Source organism: Alligator sinensis, unplaced genomic scaffold (assembly GCF_000455745.1).
Source record: "Alligator sinensis unplaced genomic scaffold, ASM45574v1 scaffold628_2, whole genome shotgun sequence".
Lineage (NCBI taxonomy): Eukaryota > Metazoa > Chordata > Crocodylia > Alligatoridae > Alligator > Alligator sinensis.
Window position 1 is genome coordinate 4,225,514 of NW_005841833.1, and position 14,472 is coordinate 4,239,985.

At 51.7% G+C, this 14,472-nt stretch overlaps 2 protein-coding genes across 2 annotated transcripts in view; one reads left to right on the plus strand and one right to left on the minus strand.

Moving 5' to 3' along the window:
- The window catches only part of MYL2 (myosin light chain 2), a 6,378-nt gene extending 2,941 nt beyond the window's left edge, over positions 1-3,437 (plus strand). The window contains exons 4-7 of the mRNA XM_006015180.2: positions 307-411; positions 1,553-1,628; positions 1,714-1,762; positions 3,101-3,437. Of these exons, the coding sequence (XP_006015242.1) occupies positions 307-411; positions 1,553-1,628; positions 1,714-1,762; positions 3,101-3,199 (329 nt within the window). The 3' untranslated portion in view covers positions 3,200-3,437. The remainder of the gene's footprint in view (positions 1-306; positions 412-1,552; positions 1,629-1,713; positions 1,763-3,100) is intronic.
- An 817-nt stretch (positions 3,438-4,254) lies between these two features.
- Positions 4,255-14,244, minus strand: CCDC63 (coiled-coil domain containing 63). Its single transcript, XM_006015253.1, has 11 exons — positions 14,206-14,244; positions 13,289-13,455; positions 12,707-12,896; positions 10,597-10,716; positions 10,090-10,271; positions 9,133-9,314; positions 8,288-8,508; positions 6,598-6,672; positions 5,369-5,561; positions 4,785-4,982; positions 4,255-4,370 (listed from the first exon to the last, which is right to left on the minus strand). Exons 1-11 carry the CDS (start codon positions 14,218-14,220, stop codon positions 4,255-4,257), a joined length of 1,659 nt encoding a protein of 552 aa, XP_006015315.1. The 5' UTR covers positions 14,221-14,244.
- Between the last annotated feature and the right edge of the window lie 228 nt (positions 14,245-14,472).

Here is a 14,472-nt window from a genome sequence, read left to right on the forward strand (position 1 = left end):
AGGAACCATACTTCAGATCTGATGTTTCCCAGATCTCAGAAATCAGAGTAGGAAGAGACGTATCAAGTCACATCCAGTCCAGACCTTTCCAAGTCAACACAGGACTCTTCAACATGGCCCATTTTCTAGTCTAGTCACCACTCTCCCTCGGGAGACCTTCTCCTCCTTCCACAGGGAGACCACTCCTATACCTTGCCTGCGTCCCTTAACCCACTGATAGGCTCATTACTGTACAAAGCAGGCCTGCATACTGCCAGATTGGCATGTATTTTTAGCATTGTTTCAATGGCATAACCTGATTTACAGGGCGTTTGAATGTGAAAAATGAAGAGCTTGAAGACATGATCAAGGAGGCTCCTGGACCAATTAACTTTACCGTCTTCCTGACCATGTTTGGTGAAAAGCTCAAGGGTGAGATGAGGACCGGGGCGGGCAGGGAAATTGCAAGGCAGGAGTGGGAGGGTAGGCTGGTGGCTGTGACGCACAGCAAGGATTGCAGGGATCCAGGCGCCAGGCTCCCTCTGCACATTTGGAAGTCACTTCACTACTCTGGGCCTCAGCAGGCCATTTATAGGATGGGGACAAGGCCCCTGACCTACCTCCCAAGATGTAATAACCCACGATCCCCCAGCTGAAGCTGCTAAAGAAGGACAAAGCGATCTCAAACTAGATAACGTTATGTGCAGTTTCTCCCCATTGGCTTGATCTATGCCCATTGGGACCAACTGGAGTATTTCCAGGCACTGAAATGAGCTGTGGGTCAAATTCCCCTCTTCTGCCTCAAACGGTTCAGGAAGGTCCAGAGGGGACTACTGAAGTGCCTGACACGGAGCGACTGCCCCACTGAACCACGAGACCCCTGCCACCCCCTGCCCCACTGCCCTGTTTCGACGCTGCTGGTCTTCCAGCCGCAGCCTAGCACACAGGACCGTCACCTGGGCCACTGTCTCTGTGCCTCAGTTTCCCCAATCCACGCAATGGGAAAAGAGACCTTTACCTTCCACACAGAGGATGCACAGGTGGGAAATGCTCCCTGTGGGCTGCCCACGAGACCCAGATCAGCTCAGTGCCACAGACTCCAAACCAGGGGGTATGGTCCAAGCTCTGACAGGAAGGCATGACACCCCTTCCCCCAAGACTCCCAAACGGTTATATCCTCTCACCTTGTGCAGCCTAAATCGTGTCCTCTGGGCAGCGTTCCCAGAGCCCATCTAGCCCCGGTACCGTGGCTGGCTCTCTATAAATACGCGTGGTAGATGAGGCCCATCTTGGCCGCAGGCGGAGAGGGGTGAATGCTATTTCCCGGGCACAGAGCGAGCGTGCACCTGCTCCTCCCGCTGCCAGGAGCCTGCACTGATAGAGGCAGGAATAGGGCTGCTGGTCCGCTATGGCAGGGCAGGACCCCCTGGGCAGACTGCTGAACTTTCCATAGGGGAAACGAGCTTTAGAGGCCTTGGGGGCACTCTGGGTTTCTTGCGGGGTGCCCCCAGGTCTGCTGGCAGCATGGCCCGTGCCCGCTATGCTTCATCCATGTGTGTGCTCTGCGCTGCAGGGGCCGACCCCGAGGAGACCATCCTGAACGCGTTCAAGGTGTTCGACTCCGAGGGCAAAGGTCTCAATTCTGGCTAGTAAGTGCTGAGCCGAGGGGGGCCGGGGGGGCCCGTCAGCGCAACGCTTCTCCCTCGTTCTCATGTCCCGCTCTTTCGTTTGCAGCATTAAGGAGATGCTGATGACCCAGGGCGAGCGCTTCTCCAAGGAGGAGGTACGGGGGCGCCTCTCCACCCCCTCCTGCCCCTGCCACGTGCCCGCCGCCGGAGTAGGCGCACGGGAGCGGCTGGGCGAGGCTGTCAGAGGCCGCCTTACCTTTGCTGCATCAGCTTGTGCCTCCTTTCCTGCTGTGGCCGTGTCTCCCCTCCAGCCCGCGGGCTCCTCCAGCAGCAAGGTGGCTGCGTGCCACGCGCAAGGCACCGAGCAGGCGTCCTCCCCTTCGAAGGCCTCCAGGGGAGCCCGCACAGAGCAGCCCTTTCCCCGCCTCGGCTGGGGCAGCCCCTCAGCCCTTCATACCGGCCGTACCCCACACTCGGTGGGGGCCACGTGCGTCCTCCCCACGGGGGACACTAAAGAAAGGGGCAGAGGCTGCTGTGACCCCACGCCTGCCCTGCCCTGCCCTATCACCGCCTGCCCCCAGGACCCCCAAATAGTCCTCTGAGCAGCAAGGCTTAGCTTCCCTCAGCCAGCACGGGGGCCCCAGGCCCCAGGGCCTAGCAACCAGCCTCCAGCCCCTAGCAACCAGCCTCCAGCCCCTAGTAACCAGGCCCCAGGCCCTAGCAACCAGGCTCCATCCCCTAGTAACCAGGCTCCAGGCCCTAGCAACCAGGCCCAAGCCCTAATAACCTGGTCCCAAGCCCTAGCAAGTAGGCCCTCAGTCCTAGCAACCACGCCCCAAACCCTAGCAACCAGGCCCCAGGCCCGGTCCTAGCAACCAGGCCCCAAACCCTAGCAACCAGGCCCCAGGCCTGAGGCCCCAAGCCCCGCACGCAGCGCTCGCTCACAGCCCTGCCGTGGCATGGCCTGGGGAGCGGGGCAGAAGGCGCAGGGCAGAGCCAGGACGTGACCCCCTTAAAGCCTCCCCGGACGCTGCCTTTGTGTGTGGGAGAGGGGTGCAAAAGTAGCACGGCCACATCGGGGCTGGCTGCACTGCTGCGACCGCCACTCCACACCCACAGACAATGGCAGCCGCTCCACGCCCATCAGGTCCCATCATAACACCACAGGCCGCTGGCACGCAAGTGGGGAGGCGAGCACCCTTTGGGGGTGGCAGGGCACGGCAGCCGTACCTAGCCAGCGAGTGTCTTATGGCTGGGCAAGCACTAGGGATCTCCCTTTTCCTTCCCTGTGCCACAGTTAGGCCAATAGTTGCTCAAATTTGACCAGATAAGGGCAGTCACCGCAAACCGCTGGGTGCAGACCCTCTCTCCGCCTGCTCCTGCGGACGTGCAGAGCTTCCACTCGAGTCCAGATGCCCCCGGGTGCTTCGCTGTTAACCTGGATACAAAGCCAGTCCTTTAACCCCCCTACTTATGGGCCCCTTCTATTGCAGGTCGATCAGATGTTTGCCGCTTTCCCTCCAGACATCAGTGGAAACTTGGACTACAAAAACCTCGTCCACGTCATCACGCACGGCGAAGAGAAGGATTAGGAGCTGAAGCGGGGCCAACTCCTTCTGCGCCCTATGCTACTTTCCTCTTCACCTCTGGTTCCCGTTCAGGTCCCCGCTCCACCAGTCCCACCCGCCAAGCTTGGCCTGATTGTTCCCACTGTCACCATTTGCACTTGGTCCCATTCTCTGGTTTTCTATGCGGAGAAATCTTGTTGTCCTTGGGGAAATGCTTACCTGAATGGCGTCTAAATTAAATGATGCATTTTGCAAGACAAAATCCACCTGCCTGTTTGAGCAATGCTAGGGCACGTAAAAGAAATGCTGAAGAGAAGGTCAGATCTCTGGGATGCACTCCACTCTTTTCCTAGGGGCAGAATATCTCCTATTTGGGGTGGGAAGGGGACCCCAAAGAGATGAGCCAGCTCCACAGCTGCTGCAGATCAGCTCTCCTGATTTCACAGACACGGGCTCAATTTATACTAGTGAAGGACATCAGGAAGCGAGAGGCAGACACAGAGCAACACCTCTGTCTGAAACGCCTGGCGATGTTCAGTCCTCCAGCCTGTCACGTGTTTTGTGGTCACTTTAACCAGGGTCTTGATTGCTCAGTGTAGGCACTTATGAACCCATGGCACTTTGCAAGGGTAGGGGTGATGTGACAGTGAGACAGTGCCTGATTGCAGCCAGCTAATGCTGCCGGTGTGTTTTGCAGTGCTTTGCAGCCCTTCTACCACAGCTCAACTTCAGTTCAGGTAATTACTGACTAAACGCCCCCTCCTGCTCCTGGATACCACAAGACTTTTCACTCACTGACCATCAGCTGTGCTAACCCTACTGTTAGAGCTACTGCTTTCCACCCCAAAGGTAGTCACTTTTCCACTGTGAGTGAAGTGATGCTAATATGTAATTTTTAGAGCCGTAAGCTTGTCAAAGGCATTGGCACCTTCCAAGGGGGAGGAACTACATGTTCAAGAAAGCACCAGCATTACAGAGGCTTAACCGACGCCTGGTTTCAATTAAGCACAGCACCAGACTTCCAGATCAGCTCAGTTAAGAAACTATTATTTATACACAGTGCATTGGCTCTCTGTGCCCTAGAAGCTCACCCCTCTCTTCTGGCCTTTGTCCACTGAACTGCTCCTGGACTGGTCCGTCTCGGAGTTCCCAAGAATCAGGTCACGTATACTGTCGTGGTCCAAAGGGTTATCAACTGGGTCAAAAGAGATGCAAATGCATTACAAAAGCATTCCCGAGCCCTGGGCAAACCCAGACTCTAATGTCAACCCTCTCAGCAGGCTGCTGCTGCCCCCAGGAGCCCTGGGCTGGAAAGGAGGCAGGGACCGCCTGGGTGATCTAACCCACACTAGGGCTAGGTGCAGCCACAACTCTGCCACTGCATTTCATTCCCTTGGAATAACATTGCAAAGGCCTTGGACTGTCTTGGATTTTCCCTCTATAACAGAACAGAGAACAAATCCTAAGAAGTTTACAGTCACCAACCGCAGTTTGGTTGTGTGGCTGTTTCTTTGCTCTCTGCAGCCCATGCCTCTGCAGTTTTGCCCTCGGTCCCGGTTTACAGCACCTGATTGCCAGGATGGCTGGCAGAGGAGATGTACGGACTTACAGTCCTCCAAGATGTCTGCCACATGCTCAATGGGAGGGGGAGGCGGTGCCATCTTGTTAGAATCCATAGATTTCAGGAGCGATGAGCCACCCAAAAACGGATTCAGGAGAGGAGACGAGTCCTGCTCTCCCTCAAACTCCTTGTAGCGCAGGAAAGCCTCTGTGAGCAGCAGGTCATTGGTCTTCTTTTCTATGACACCTGGGAGAGGACAAGTTGAACATGTGTCATGGAGCTGCCTTGGCAGCCCCTCAGCCCCGGGGGGAAGACAGCTTCCATTCTGAAGCTAGATTTTGCCAAAGCCAAGAACCAGGAGCCTGCATCCTGTTCCAAACCCCCTGTGTGATATGGGTGACACTGGCCAGACCAGGCCTATAACTCTTGGGAGGCTGGTACAGAATGCATTAGACCTCACATTCCCCTTGAGAGCCACTAACAGGGCTCAGGAGTCCAAAACCTGCCATCCTCCTTACCAAATTCCCCACTGACCCCTGCCATGAATGAGTCACTGAGGTATTCCCCTGTCCAGAAACTTCAGGCCATACTTTCCCAGCATTCAGAGAGGACACAGGCAGCTGACAACTCACCAAAGTACTGCATCAGGTTCAGGTCAGTGATCTCATCACTCTCTCCAAGCTGCTCCTTTATCTTTGTGGCATCGCAGTTTGTTTGCTTGAACAGAAAGGCTACAGCGGATTTGAGCTGGTCCAGGACTTTCCCGCTCTCCTTGCAGGTTAACTCATACAGGTCGGCTTCCTCACTGGTTTTCTTCAGCTTCCTCTATCAGCAAAGAGTTATCAAGGCTATGGGGCTGGTGTGATGTACAAGAGATGGGCTGAAGAAGCCCCCGAGCACCCAGTCCATGCCCCATCTCTAGGCTTGCAGCTGAAGCCTGATCCAGGTTGCATGAAAATTTTCCATGGAGTGAAAGGCACCAGGCTAAATCCCATCCCTGCTGTGCCCTGCTCACACGCAGGAATGACAGCAGTGCCCCTAGCCTGGCAGCCCTTTAGAGATGACAGGAAGTCACTAGTCATCATATAGCCTGGGGTGCAGGGCAGAAGGCCCAAGCCAGATCCAGGATGTGACCCCCTTAAAGACTCCCTGGATGCTGCCTTTGTGTGCGGGAGGTGGGTGCAGATCCTGGAGATCCTGGACCAAGAGGTATTCAGCACCCCTGGAGTCAGACCATCAAATGCCCCTGGACCCCAAGTCATCTTTGGCTGGCAAAGGTTATGTAAGAACTGCATCAGCCCAGGCCCACAGAGTGGGGCTGTGAGTTTGTGCAGTCAAGGCAACACCCTGAAGCCACCTTGCTCTGGGGGAACCCATGGACCGTCTGCAGAATCCACCTGCACCACCAGTCACCAGGCAAGGGCTGGCTTCACGCAAGTCAGCCTCAGGTTGCTGAGAGGACAAGATTTCCCACAAGCAGTGAGAGCCCAAAGCTGGGCTCTCTTACTTGCAGCCCCCTTGGCCCATTCTCACATCAGAGTTGGTGGGAAAGGCCACCCTGTATTTCCTAGGGAACCTAGAACTAGAAGAGGTAGAATGAGTGGGGACTGTCCACCCTGAGCTTCGTCAGCATTGGGATGGGGAAGAAAGTGGTGGGGCCAAGGAGGGCACAGGCCACTCCTGCCCACCTCATCCCAGAAGCCACAGCACTGGCAGTGCCATAGCTCCTTCTGCCAGGACCCGTGCATGGACATCCCAGTGCCCAGAATAGCCACATGGACTGCTTCCTGGGGCCCATGCTGTCAAACGTTTTAGCTAAGAGTGAGTCAAGGGCAGCTGGATTACCCCCACAGCTCCTTACTTCCAGGTCCTTCAGAGAGACGTGGCTTGTGGCTTTGGCATCCTTCTGTTGTGACTTCAGGTGAAGGATTTCACTCTGCATAAAACACAAGCACAGGAGGCAAAGAGAGCTGCTCCCTGCTGCTGAATCCATCCCAGCATGGAGCACTGTATGCCATCCCCATACTGCCCACCATGTCAGGGCAATAATGGAGTCTCTGTCCCCCTCCAGTGGGGCAAACTCTGTCCTGGGGATGGACAGAGGCCACATCCTGTTCTCCCCTGCAAACCCTGCTGGCTGCAGGCAGACCAGCCTAGGAACAAGCAAAGCACCATGCGACCCTTTATCTTCTGCTTCTGCCGGGGCCAGGTCCGAGGGTGTAAATCAACAGAGATGATCTTTAGTTGTGGTAAATTAGTGGAGCAAGGCAGGATTTTGGCACAGGGGCTGGAGCTCATGGATTTGGGTTTGGTGATGGATCATTCTAACAAGGTTGATCCATGGTGTTTCTTTCACTGGTGCCAGCAAAACCAGGGAAACAATGAGAAGTAACATCTTACAACTAATCCCTCCCTCCCCTGGGGCAATTAAATATCAACGCCAGGTAGCAGGATACCATGCTTCTGCCACTAGGCCATGGGATCCCCTCAGGCAGTGAGAGCCTGAAACAGGGCCCCCTTCTCAGATCACACAGCCTTGTATCCAAAGCACAGATCCAAAAGTTTCAGATCCATAGCTAAGCAGCAGTGTTTTAAGACCTGGCCTCAAATCCCTGGGAGATCCTATACCAACAGCATTCATGGGGGGTCCCATTTCTCCTGAAAAAAAATCCTTTTAAACTAAATAAAATTTCTCCTGGAAGGCCTCAACTTCCTGCCCCCACATCATGTCCTAACCTGTTCAAATGGCCCCCATTGCCTATGCCTCAGCAAGGGAGTCACACAGAAGCCCTTCATAATGCTGATGCTTTAAATAGCTGAAAAGTACAGAAGCTGCAGGCAACAGAAGGAAGTGCTGGACCTACAGCGTACAAATTGGAGCAAGGAGGATGCAGGACAGGCTCATCGGCCCATCACGCAGGAAGGAACTTCTAGAATGGGCAAAGCCAGGTTTCTCCTGTTGAGAACAGCTGGATGTCGAAGCACAGGCATTTGGTATTTGGACGGGGTGCTGCATTTATGGCAGCTGCGGAGCAAGGCTCATGCATGGAGTGGAACAGCCCTTCCTTGACCAAAAATAAAAGAAAAATGCTGTTCTCCTCTCAGCCTCTCCAAGCACGGGCCAAGTCCTGAAGCCTCCCATAAGGTAGGAACCTCACCTGGGCAGGTTCCTATAAGCTCTGACTGATCCCACCCCTCACAGGAGAAGCCTTGAGCCATTTTGTCAAACTCCTCTGCACATATCCAGGGATACCCACTGCATCCACTGACGCTAAAAGGCCCATCCGACTGGATTCAGCAACGCTCTGGAAGCTGAAGCTGCCCCTGAACATGGCTTTCTTGCAATATTTCTTTTGGGTGCAAGGTGGCAGCAATGAGCTTGGTTTCAGCTCCAGTTTTGGGCCATTTGGCTCATGTAGCAGGCTTTTTTTAGTGGAATTAGCAGCTGAGGCCCTGTGTGGGCAGCAACAGCTGCAAGAGAGGAAAGAAGAAAACCTCAGCCTGAAACAAAGAAACAGTCCAAAGAGTGTGGAAAAGCAGCAGGCACTGACCTGAATATCCTCAATCCTCTTCTGCAGTCTCTCCATCTCGTTGTTGAGTTCGGTGGCGTAGCTGAAGTAGGCAAAGTTCTTCTCCTCCTTCTCAATGAACTCTTCTACCAGCTGGCCAATGTCCCCATTCTCTGTCATCTGGAGCAGGCGTATATAAGAAACCTCATAGCTCTCAAAGCTTTCCCCTTTGCTCTTCTTGGCACGTTTGCTGGCTTTGAGGGCTGGAAGAAACCAAGAATAACGTTTAACCTTCCAGGACAGAAAATGACCTGGGTCATTCTGGGTTTTACTGCTGGTCATGTTCTTGCTGTGCCCACCATTGGCAAACACAGAACAATGCACTTGAGAAAACCATGGACTAAAATCATGGCTCCTGGGAGAAAAATGATGGGAGAAAGAATTAAAATCCAGGAAGAGCAACCAAACTGGAGGTCAGGGCACTAGGGAGGGACCTTGGAGCTGACTGATATGAACTAAAAACCCAGGGCAGAGCTTGAGACCTATAACCAGCATCAAGGTGAGCGCGTAAATGGAGAAGGACAATTCCCCACTGTCTGAGGAAGGCAGTAGAAAAGCCTGAAGCTAAGAAACAGGAGCCAAACTGTGTGCTAGTCCCATCAGGTCTGCCTCCTTGAGCTGAACTTTGATTACAGTAAGAAGCCTGATAATAACACTGTGTGCACTGAAATTTAAGTCCCTGATTTCCCTGTCTCCAACACAGACCTGACCCTTTGCTGGCCATGTTACACATTTCTGCTGAGAGTGAAGGCCCTGCAGATGGGCACTGGTCTCCCCTCTGTGTCACAACAGCTGGCCTGTGTTTGTTCCCTGCTATTCCATGGTACCTTCTTCCCTCTTGGCCTGGTCCTCAAAGTCAGAGCGATCCACGAGCTTGACAACCATGAAAGACTTCAGCTTGGTCTCGTGGTCGAAGATCCGCTCCAGCTCCCTGAACTCGATGTTAAACTGCACAGTGTCCTTGTAGCGCTTGTCCTTCATGGCTGACATCCTGGCCAGAGCCTCCACCCTAAGCACAACCAGGAGTCATGAGAGGCTTCTGCTCCCATCACAAGCTAACCACACCACTCCCAATGCCAACGCAACATCTGGCCAGTGAATGCCGGGTGGATCTTGTGCAGTACAACTCACAGGGATGGGAAGAGACTCTTTCCTGGCAGGGTTAGGAGAGACCAAAGAGCTTTCCTGCTGTATGGGAATACTGCATGGGAAATGGCCTGGTGGGAGGAAGTATGGGCCGGACAGGAGCCCAGCCCTCAAAAAACACCACTGGGACTGGTGCTAAATGGGCTCCAGTTGGCAGACCTAGCTACAGGGCCAAGTGTGGGAGTGAGCCATTACCCAGGAAGGTCATGGCTGTAATAGAGCAGTAGCAGGCTGCACAGATGCAGGCACTCTACTCTCTCTGCCCTGTTCAGGAATGGAGAAGCCCAGGTTCAAGATCAATCAATCGAGTGCCTCAGCTGAGCACTACAGCACCAACACTCCCCATGGTTTCTTACCTGGGCACCCTGGTTTTTGGTTGCCCAGCTTTAGATAGGAAAAGCCTGGTTTTCAGGCATACGGAGCACCCATAACTCCAGCTGAAGTCCTCTGGCAGGTGCTCCACAACCCTGAGAGTTGGAGCCTTGTTGTCTAATGCAGGGCACCCAGGATGAGTGGACACCCATTCAAAGTTGGCCTAGTGTTCACCTGTCTGAGTGAACAGAAGGGGCATACCCAAAATTGCAAAGCAGTGCCCTGGAGTTCACTGCCAAGGCTTAGCACTGCCCCATCCCCTTTACCGCTGATCATAGGCTTGTGAGGACTGCTCAGTCGCATTTTCCATCATTCTCTTCTGCTGATCAAATTTCTTGTGGAGTTTGATGTAGTTGTTGTCAAAGACGGCCTTCTGAACTCGCAGGGTCTCAATCTCTTCTCTGAGCTTGGTGTTCGTGGTCAAGACTGTACCGAAATGGACTGTGACCTGGGAAGAGTGAATGCCGCAGTACAAGACAGTGGAGACCAGCTTCCAGTAAAACAGCATACATCAGGGCTGACACACACAGCCCATCCAGCTCTCAAGAGGCCCCTCTTAAACACAGAGTATAGTCCACCGAGCCAGTAGGAGAGGCTTTGTGGAGCAGAACAGCCAAGGTTGGGAGCTACTACAGTTCACCTGTCCTGTACCAAATACACAGCCAGAGGGACCAGACTGGAATTCTTAAATGTTCTTTAGACTAGGAAAGAAACCCTGTGTATGCAAGTACCCATAAGATCATGCAGCTGCAAGCTGCCTCATGAGCACTTACATGATTTAAACGAGTCTCAAGCCTCTGAATCTTCTTTTGCAGCTCTTTGCTGTCGTTTGCTTCCTTCACCTTAGCCACAACAAGGTTTTGTTTTTCTATCTTGCTCTCCATCTCCATTACCTAAAAAAAATAAAACCGCCCCTAGATGCTGGATTTTAGTCAGTATGCTAAGCCAATGTAAATACCCTGTGCTGACCTGAACTATAGTAACCTGTGGTGTTAATGATCTTGCATTTACAGAGCAGCTTTCATCCCAAACCCTCCTACTCTACAAAGTCCAAAATGCAAACTATTAGCAGGAATTGTTTTATTTTCTCTTCACCACTGAAATGCAGCTGCCTCTGGGGCGAAGCACTGCAGCCAACTAACAGCAACGCTAAGCAAGGGAATGGAACAGGACATTGAAGAACAGTGTCTCATTGTGGCTTTCATCCACAGACCATGTGCAGTCTGCAGAGCTGGAGGGTTAGAGGCATGTAATAAACATTTAGGAGAGCTGGTGGTTGTGAAAGGGGCTGGATCCATGAAAAGATCCTGATTTCACCAAGTGGCTTGAAGAACAAAAATGTTGGAGCACCACTGGAACTGCAAGGAGATGGGGGAAGGCAGAAAGCAACTCCAGAAGAGATGAGAGCAGGACTTCAAAGCAAATTCCCTTCCTGAAAACCTCCAGGGATCATTCATGAACATAAATTACATCTTTTCTAAAAGCCCCCTTCCCACTGTAATGGGTTATTGAGTCAATATTAACTCAAAGGGGAAAATGCCACCAACAAAATCTCCCAGGCCATTTCTGCAGAATCTAGGCTGTCTTTGGTCTCCCATCCGAATGCTAAGCAGATCCAACACAGCTTAGCTTATAAGGGCCACTGAGCCAGTTATTGCATGTGCAATGAGTTCAGATGTCATGGGCTGGGGCATGTATGTGACAAAAAATAACTTTTTGCCTCTATTCCAAAAAGAAAGAATGAGAGTAGGGATGGGAAGATGATAGAGTTACAGTAATGTCGTAGCCATGATGGTCCAGGAATTATGCAAGAGGCAAGGGTTTCTTAGGATGATATCTTCTTTGGGAAGAGCAATTCACAGCCTCCTCCCTTCCCCCACATCCCTCCAAATACTGGCAGTACCTACAGGCCAGGGCCACAGACCAGAATCAGATTCAAAATCACCGACCAAACTCCTTTTGACACGGACTTGATGATCTGCTCAGTTCCCTTCCAACCCTACCAACTATGAAACTATGAAACTATAAATGGGAACAAGACAGGTGCATTTCGATATACACTGCTCTGGGCACATCCTTTCGCAGTATCTGAAGGGAGATCCAGCTCACGAAAAGCTGTGATATATATATATATATATATATATATATATATATATGGGGGGGGACATGTGTATACATACACACAGCTATAAGGTGCAAATCTTCCCTGCCTTCTGCTGGACTTCAGTGTAACACAGTTAACTACGTCTCTCCACTTTGTCTTCCAGACATGTGTCTTTTGCTAAGAGGTGATGTGATATTCCAAGACCTGAATTAAATATGCTTTACTCATGAATACTTCAATGACACCATTTGCCTACAAAGGAAGTGCAGGCAAGGCAGGGTTTTTTCTTTCCCCTTGACCTTAATGCTTTGATTCAAGGCTTTATTCCTTCTGACTACATCATGCTAGGATACTGTCACTGTGGTGTTCAGAATAAGTAGGTCATTAACTTGTAGAGCATGTTACACAGGACTACCAGTGGAGGAGAAACACGGCAATGTACAGCCAATTTAGGGTCCAATTCCACACACCCTTACTCACTTGAGTAGTTGAGTAGTCTCTATACATGCAAAAAGTGCTATTGCTTTCATTGGGCACTCTTTATGTAAAATGTACTTATGTGTATAATGGATGCAGTATGGGGAACCTGGGCAGCAATTAGTGAGTTATGCTTTTGACTAGAGATGAAATATGAAGGCATCCGCAGCTGTTTAGCTGCACAGCTGCAAATGAAAAGCCAAAAACATGATTGTGCTTGTGATAGGTAAGAGGGCGTTTCTAGCTCTGTGGGTCTGCTACAGTACATCATATTTATCCGATTAACTGTTCAGATGCTCTACCTTCTCATCAAGTTCAGCTATCAGCGCTTTTGTTGCTTTTATCAGAGAATCATACTCATCTCTAGTCTGCAAAAGGTATTTAAGCTCCATACAGTTTCTGACATCCAGCATCATATTCCTGGGTGACTTAGCAAGGCTCAGCAGTAATGCCATCTCGTCGTGTTCCTGCTTCAGTGAATGTATGTGTTTTCTGGAGGGAAAAAAAAACAATAATCAGCTAGAGCACTTAACATCTTCAAAGCCCAGTACAAACATTAATTATTTAACCCCTGCAATTCCAGCAGCACTCATACAGAAAAATATGAACAGGGAGAAGTGACTTTGAACAAACTATATAAAAAACACTTCAATGCATTTTCCTCCTTAAAAATAATGATGGCATTTCCCCCTGAAGCAGATCCATATATTTTATGGTGGAGTCTTGCTGTCTTTTGGCATTTACCGACATCATGAGAGTTCTGCATGAGGAATGAAAAAGGACTGGAACCTAAATAAAGGGACCCTCAGGATTCGAAGCAAATATATCAATTCTGTGAAACCAGGAAATGCATAAGGTTATCATGGGACTGGAGCCCCACTTACTCCTGATGGTACATCTGCTGTAGCACCTTGACCCCAAAAGACTTCCTCTTTTCCACCATGATACGAAAATGCTGCTGCAGCTTCCTCAGCTCATCCTCTGCCATCTTTTCTTTCTCCTTCTCAGTGAAATCCAACAAATTGCTCCTGGAGCGGGACCCTTTCCAGCGCTGCCGACAGAAGGGAACATGTTAGCCTGGTCTGGGCACACCACTCAACAAAGCGTGACTAACAACACACATTGCAACCTATGCCGATGCCTCCTGTCCCCAGAGCCCTCTACAAATGCTAACCAGGTCATGCGCTGGGAGATGGGGAAAACTCCCTGTTCCCCAGGTTACAGCAGGGGGAAGGAAGTGTCACCAGACTGTTAACTGCAGTGGGCAGAGGTCTGTACAAAATCTCAAGAGTCTCTAAGGAAGCACATGCAAGGGAAACAACCGCAATACCTGTTTGAAAGCATGCAGCATTACCTGCCTGACTGCCAGCCTGAAGGCTGATGAGTACCTATGCACTCCATGGTCCTGGCTTTTCTATCCATTTTGGGAGGCCCAGCACCCCTTGCCCCTGGCAATCCCAATATCAGGGAGCTTGCTGTCCCTGAGGCTGAAGAACATAAGAGCTGCTATTCACGGGCTCAGACGCTGGGTCCATCTTGCCCAGGCTCCTGTGTCAGACAGGGGCAGAGAGTGGAGGCTGGAAGGGAAAGTGAACTGGGCCTGACCAGGGTTTTCCCCACGCCGCTCTCTCACTGGCAGCCTCCAGCATTGAAGGTTTAGTCCTGCCCCCACTGAAGCTGGTGGGTGCTCTCTCTTTCGGAGCAGCAGGAAACTACCTGTACAGCTTTGCTCAGGATTCTCCTAATTGCCTCTTCTCTCATTGGGCTTGGGTGGGTGTTAATTATCGTCACTCCTCTTTACCTGTGAGCCCTTCATGGCTTTCTGTTGACGTCAGCCTTCGGCTCTCTCTGGGCAGCCCTTGTGATCGGGTAAAGGGGGCGAATCCTCCCACGGCGCTGTCCTCCTCTTAAAGAAAATAGAAGCGGTGCTGTCAGCAGATTCCCGGCCTCCCTTTGGGATCTGGCCTGTGTCTCCCCGCCCCAGCCACGGAGCCCCTTTATTATGTTTGGCACATGAGGACATAATCACAGATGGCTCCACGAGGAAGAAAAGAAGAACATTTGTAGT

What these genes read in the sequence shown, in the direction of transcription:
- CCDC63 (XM_006015253.1), bottom strand. An exon ending in CAGCAGATGTACCATCAGGA is followed by an intron (nt 12,897 to 13,288) that starts GTAAGTGGGGCT and finishes TTTTCCCTCCAG; the next exon opens with AAAACACATACATTCACTGA. An exon ending in TAGCTGAACTTGATGAGAAG is followed by an intron (nt 10,717 to 12,706) that starts GTAGAGCATCTG and finishes TATTTTTTTTAG; the next exon opens with GTAATGGAGATGGAGAGCAA.